Source organism: Teleopsis dalmanni, chromosome X (genome assembly GCF_002237135.1).
Source record: "Teleopsis dalmanni isolate 2A chromosome X, ASM223713v2, whole genome shotgun sequence".
Classification (NCBI taxonomy): Eukaryota; Metazoa; Arthropoda; class Insecta; order Diptera; family Diopsidae; genus Teleopsis; species Teleopsis dalmanni.
Window position 1 is genome coordinate 48,206,637 of NC_051848.1, and position 6,444 is coordinate 48,213,080.

General features: G+C 28.2%; 1 protein-coding gene across 1 annotated transcript; it reads left to right on the forward strand.

Moving 5' to 3' along the window:
* The first annotated feature begins 461 nt into the window (after positions 1-461).
* On the forward strand, positions 462-4,525 carry LOC119688384 (glucose-6-phosphate 1-epimerase-like). The gene is made up of 7 exons (XM_038103064.1): positions 462-559; positions 828-886; positions 970-1,126; positions 1,186-1,366; positions 1,423-1,579; positions 2,632-2,783; positions 4,216-4,525. Exons 1-7 carry the CDS (start codon positions 462-464, stop codon positions 4,261-4,263), a joined length of 852 nt encoding a protein of 283 aa, XP_037958992.1. The 3' UTR covers positions 4,264-4,525.
* Positions 4,526-6,444: the final 1,919 nt, after the last annotated feature.

Below are 6,444 nucleotides of genomic sequence, written 5' to 3' on the forward strand. Positions count from 1 at the left end.
AATTAATTTTTAATGGCTACATTCGACATTTTGCCTTAAATGAGCTAATTTATTGATAATGACCTCATTTATATGAAAGAATTTTGTATGGTAAATTATTCTCATTAGTGGCTATAATGAGCAAAACCACCTAAATGAGACATTGTGAATGCACGGAAAAGCATTCACAAAAAGCACGGAAGATCTTTGTATGGTTAATGACATTTATTTAATAAGTTAAACTTATTAAGTAAACAGTAAAAATATAATATTAAGGGTTAAACAGAATTCTTTCGGGCTATTTTTTTCTTATACTAGTTTTTTAATTTTTGAGTATTATATATAACAATTGCATTATCCGTTGTAAAAAATAGTCAATGATAGAATTTTATTGATTGAATAATTCTTCACTATGTCAATACCCAATACCCAAAACATCGAGTGAATGGATTATCGACAATACAGTCCTGATTTTCTACCCAATGGTTGTTTATTCTCACACATCAGAGACCAACCATTTTTATCACCAAAAGAATCTAATTGATGTGTTTAAAACTAATATTGTTGAACGTCTCAAACGGTATGTAGAAAATAATATGATAAACTAAGCGAACGCAGGTAGTACTGAGTAGATCATTACGAAGATTATGTCAAACAATTTTTTAATATGTTTAGAGTATACTATATATAGTGGTGACATTGGCATGTCTTTTCTGTCTTAGAAAGACAATTTTTGCAATAAAATTCAAGTAATAATTTTGATTAATAATATTATTTATATATAGAATAAGAAATATAAAATTTCTTAGATTTAATTAATTAATTTCTTAATTTTGTAAATATTTTAGCAAACTTGCGTCGTTTGATGGTAAGAAGGCTATACGTGGTGGTATTCCATTTGTGTTCCGTAAGTATTAAATAAAATTTATTTTTTAATTGAATTTTCTTAATACACATATTGAAATATTTTTAACTTTTTATTAAATATAGCGATGTTTGGTCCATGGTCCTTTGGCCCACAACACGGATTCGCACGTATCACTCGTTGGCAACTAGAAAGACCGCCAGAACGTTTACACAATGGTGACATAGAAGCTATTTTTTCGTTATCGGATAACGAATTTACACGTTCTATGTGGAACTATCAGTTAGTTGTTATGGCATAAAATTTTAATTTACAATTGAAAATATGTGTCTTATTTGTAGATTTCAAATAACTTATCGTTTAATTTTACGAGAAAAAGAATTACATTTTCATATTGGGGTCTATAATCCTAGTAAGGACTTGTCTTTTTCATTTAATATGTTACTACATACTTACTTGAAAGTTCCTGATGTTCGTCGATGCCAAATTACTGGATTGCACGGCTGCACTTTTATTGACAAAGTTATAACTTTAAAAATATATATATATTTCATAAAATTAATATTTCAACCTTTTAGACGAGAGACGGTACTGTATATCAGGAAGGCCGAGAAGTTGTTACAGTAGGTGAATGGACTGATCGTGTGTACCATAATACACCACAAGAACATATTATTACAAATGTTGTTTCTGGTAGAAAAATGAGATTACAAAAGTATAATTTACCTGATACTGGTAAGTGATAAAACAACGAGTAATATAAGTAAATATATTAAGTAAATTTTATGGAGTTTTTTTTAAATGAAGCAGACATTAAATACTCATCAAAAGTTAAGAAAGTTTCACTAAATCAAATTTATGAATTATAAATACAAATAAAAATTAAGCTTAACTAATTAAATAAGAATTAATTCATTGCTCCTAAAAGCAAGCAAAACATGTACCATACGGAAATTCACTCCGTCTTACAAACTTATTGTAGGGTGCATGCCTGCAATGGACAACAATAGAATACACACACAAAGTTTCTTGCTATTGCTTGCAATCTTGCTATACCTAAACGCATGTATGTCAATATACTTGCAACGAAACAAAAAAAAAAGAGAACAGTTGTTTTACATGTGTTACTTCTCATGTGGTTGTGGTATGCTGTAAAAACAGCTGTTTCATATTAATGTTGCAATTCTTTAACAGCGGTGTTCTCGGACTCTTGCACTTTTAGTAAAACGTTCTTGCATTTCATGCATCTTGCAATTATTTTGCAAGTCAGACTGGATACTCCTCATGAGTATTCTTTTATTTTTAATTTATTCGTAAGTAAATATAGCAAATATCATATTGAATAGCAATTTGCTATGCTACAGTTAATTACAGAAGAAGGTTACAAACTTATCTCCACGATCTCGTGGTCCAATGTAAATCCACATAAATTCTTAAAATCATTACTAAAACTTCGCAAATTAAGATTGTTTATAATTATGTTATGTGGTAGACATATAACAATGATATTCGTTATTTATTCTCTATCATAACTAATCAAATTGTTTAGTCCGTCATTAGCATGCACATCTCTGTCTTAACCCAATTTACGTAAATAATAAATTTTGTATTTAGGTGAATATTAGTGTTTGCTTCAGGTAAAATGCCACATATATAAATATAATTTAGTATTATAAAATTACATATAGTTTCGTATTATAAAATTATATATAATTTCGTTTTATAAAATTATATATAATTTTGTATTATTAAAGTTGTATAAGTAAAAAACGTGCATGTTTTTGTAGTCATTTGGAATCCGTGGATAGATCAAGCCAGAGAAATCAATGATTTTGGAGATGACGAGTTTCCCAATATGCTCTGCGTAGAGTCAGGACATGTTTCAACGCCAGTTATTTTATTACCAGGAACAGTATATGAAGCCAGTCAAATATTGCAAGTATGTTGCGTATTTATAAAAATTATTTTTGTTATAAAATTATAATTTTATTCTAAAAATAATAGGATAAAATATATTTAATATATGGAGCTAAATTCATATCTAGTATACTAGTATATGACTTAGCGTTTTTAAATGATTATAATTTAAAAATCTAGTGCTATAGTAATATAAAAGTTATTATTACTATATTAAACTTATACATTTAGTCATATATATATATATATATATATATAGGACGTTTTAAAAATTGTTACTAAAGACGACATGATGTCTTAGGAATCGTGTGCTATAGTCATCTCTTTTCCTCATGTACTTTCAAAATTTTATGCATGTGCAAAATAAAGGTGGAGCTATTGAGTCTAAAGTTACGTCGAATAAATATTAGTAATAACTTTTATTTTAAACTTGTTAGAAATTATATCAAAATATTTTAATGCATAAACTAAGTTTATGGCAATCAATTTTTTTCCTTGACAGATTTAAAAGCGGAGGATATAAATATTGAGCAATATATATGCTAATAAGTATTTTAATAAGTACATTTCGTGATCATTTTTGATCACTTCAGATTCCTCCAGAACTATGCATGAATTCATCAAAGACCAGCCAACATTTTTAGTGAAATTCTTATAATTATGATTAAGTACCATTAAAAATTACTTTATCATACTCTAAATAAGCATTTGGTTACCGAAAAGTGTGTACAAGGTTTCTGCACAAGTTAACTGAAGACTAAAAATTAAAAATCAAAAAATTATCTATGGAAGGTTTTGGGACTAAAAACCATATGTTACTGTCAACCACTCTCCATATTTACCTTATTAGGCACTGTGCGGCTTTTACTTTTTAAAAAAAAAAATGTGCATATATGCTGGTAAAAGGAAAGTAATTTCTGTTCGTAGGTACAATCCAAAAGACTTATACCGATATCCTGAGTAACGATGACTTTAGACACAATTATAGTGCTTCTATTCGTCCATGAAATTTCGAGAGTACTTCAGTAAGGGATCGTTTTAGCGACGCGTTTGAATTGTCTTCACGTTTAGTAACATTTCTAAAAAGTCTTGTAATTGGATCTGTTACCCTTAAATTTTGTATATTACGAGTATATTAAATTTTATTTATTTTAATTTTAATCTATAATGAATATATAATTGTAATATTATTTTTATTCTTTTGTGGCAGTTTAACTACCTTAACGCCGAAGAGCAATCGATTTACGATAGAAGTTTTCCTACTATAATTGCCCAATTTTGTCAAGAATATAAATTACGACTACTTTAATAACTCAAGAACGAAAAATTTCAAGAAAGTTCAAAAATGTTTTTATTTTGTAATTTCTTTAATAAAATAAAATATTAAAATAATAAAAAAAACATTCTTGATAATTATAAAAACTTATTAAAACTTATTTTTTATAATTCGATAGATAATCATCGAGGGAAATGTTAGCAGAAAAACAAAGCGAAGTCGCTAGCGCCTAAAGAATCGGAACCCAATGAGGTAAACCGATTCTTTTACATACTCTAAAGTAAGAAGGAAAATATTATCCATAACGAAGTGAAACTGAACACAATTTTAAGGTTTACTTTTAAGCGAACAGCAATAACTTACGCAATGTAAGCAGATCCGAGTACATTATAAGATCTGTAAGCAGATCTTGACATTATTGAGCAATGAAACTGTTGATAAATATTTTTAAAATGTGATGTCTATCAGAAATCATTCCTCTACTACCAATAGGTATATTTTCAATTTAAGCACAAAACTAGAGTATGTAAAATTATTTTGATATTAATTTTAATTATTTTTATAATTTGTACTCAAACAAGATTTTATTTCCAAGGTCTTATAAACCATATTACGTATATGTATTATATAATGATGTATGTATGTATATAATCAGTTTTAGTTAATTGTATAGGTTTTGTCTTTTTTTATTTTGGCTACTGATTATGGTGCTAGTTTTATTTTCTATTATTTTTTCGATTACTGTTGTTTGGCATATTTGACGATAAGTAGGCTGGTTGAGGTAATTCCAAAGTTGGCATGTATAGAATCTGCGACGATAGTAAAACAGGAATCTTAAAGTTGCAATAAATTCGTGCTAGGCTATATATTCTATATTGGAGCACAGGAATATTATACGTTCTTATACATTCTAATCTGCCCATAGGACTCGCTCTATAATTTTTTACTTGAGATTTATTTCATTTGCTGTTGTTGATGTTGTTGTAGCTTATAAAAATCTATATAGCGGGAAACATATACTGAAAATAGTGTCAGTAATGGCGAGGAAAAATAAACGATCGTGTGGAACGAGGTAGGCATTAGAATAATAAATAGTGAATAATTACCAATTGAAACTATTCTTGGTCAATGTTTAATGACCCCAATAATTTCTTTATTTTTTTTTTTTGTAGAGCAGATCTCTACATTGTCATATAAATATATATTTGATAAATATGGTAAGATAGTCAATCTGTTCATCACATTTCACATAATTTTAGCCCTGAACCAAAAACACAAAGCTTCATTTTGTTATGTTTTAAACACGTAAATAATTATGTGCAATCTAGTTATGCTCAAAGCTAACTTTGTTGCAAAGATATTTTTAGCTTGTTAGACTTGCAATTCTTAATTTTACATTCAAATTCAAAAACTATAAATATGAAATAGTTTTATAGTTGTTATGTCATGTTTCCACGTGTCTGATTTAGGCAGTTTTGGTTATTATGGGCGCTACTGAAGATAATTTACCATACAAAAAGCTTTCATATAAATGAGCTCATTATAAATAAATCAACTGAATTAAGGCGAAAAATGTCGAATGCAAACCTTAAAAATAAATTTTCAACAAGGGAAATGATCAAAATTTGAAATATTTATCATATGTTTTATATATTAAATGTAAACAAACAAACGATTTCACATGCATAAATCAACTTATGCCAATGGAAATGACCAAATCTTAATTTCATCAACACAAGTAGTTTTAGCTGCAGTGGAAACATGATGACCGGCACTGTTGTGTGAAAAGACGAGTAGTTACTAAATATAGATTCGACCGCTTCTGAAGTCTGAAGATAAAGCATTAAGAAATTTGAACAGTATACAGATCAGCAAATCATTATGTTTTCGAACGACTTAAACAGACTTAATTTTCACATACATTTTACTATTTAACCATTTAATGGAGAAGAGTTGGCCCAGTAATTGCTTTAAACCCTTATGCTGCAACACAGGTGAGAAATATACAAGTCAGTAGGCAGTTTTTTGCTTTTGCTTGATTTCGATAGATATGAAATATTTGCACAACTTTAGTTATTTAAAAGAAAACTCAGTCTCAGGGTACCTTCATAGAAATTTTGCCACAAAATGATTTAGCTTTTTGTTTCTTCATTTTCACTTCAATTATTCCATGTTTTCTCCACAAATGTTAATAGTTGGTTCTCAGTGCATACAATTCTTGATTAATTATTTAGTCACTTGCCTAATAATATCTAGTTAATAAAATTGCTTGTTAGTACATTATACACAACAATTAATGCTTCTATCGAGCATTAATTAATGCTTCTATCGAGCATTAATTAATGCTTCTATCGAGCATTAATTAATGCTTCTATCGAGCATTAATTAATGCTTCTATTTGCATCTT

What these genes read in the sequence shown, in the direction of transcription:
- LOC119688384 (XM_038103064.1), top strand. Translation starts at nt 462, where the DNA reads ATGGTTGTTTATTCTCACACATCAGAGACCAACCATTTTTATCACCAA. An exon ending in CGTTCTATGTGGAACTATCA is followed by an intron (nt 1,127 to 1,185) that starts GTTAGTTGTTAT and finishes TCTTATTTGTAG; the next exon opens with ATTTCAAATAACTTATCGTT. An exon ending in GTATAATTTACCTGATACTG is followed by an intron (nt 1,580 to 2,631) that starts GTAAGTGATAAA and finishes ATGTTTTTGTAG; the next exon opens with TCATTTGGAATCCGTGGATA.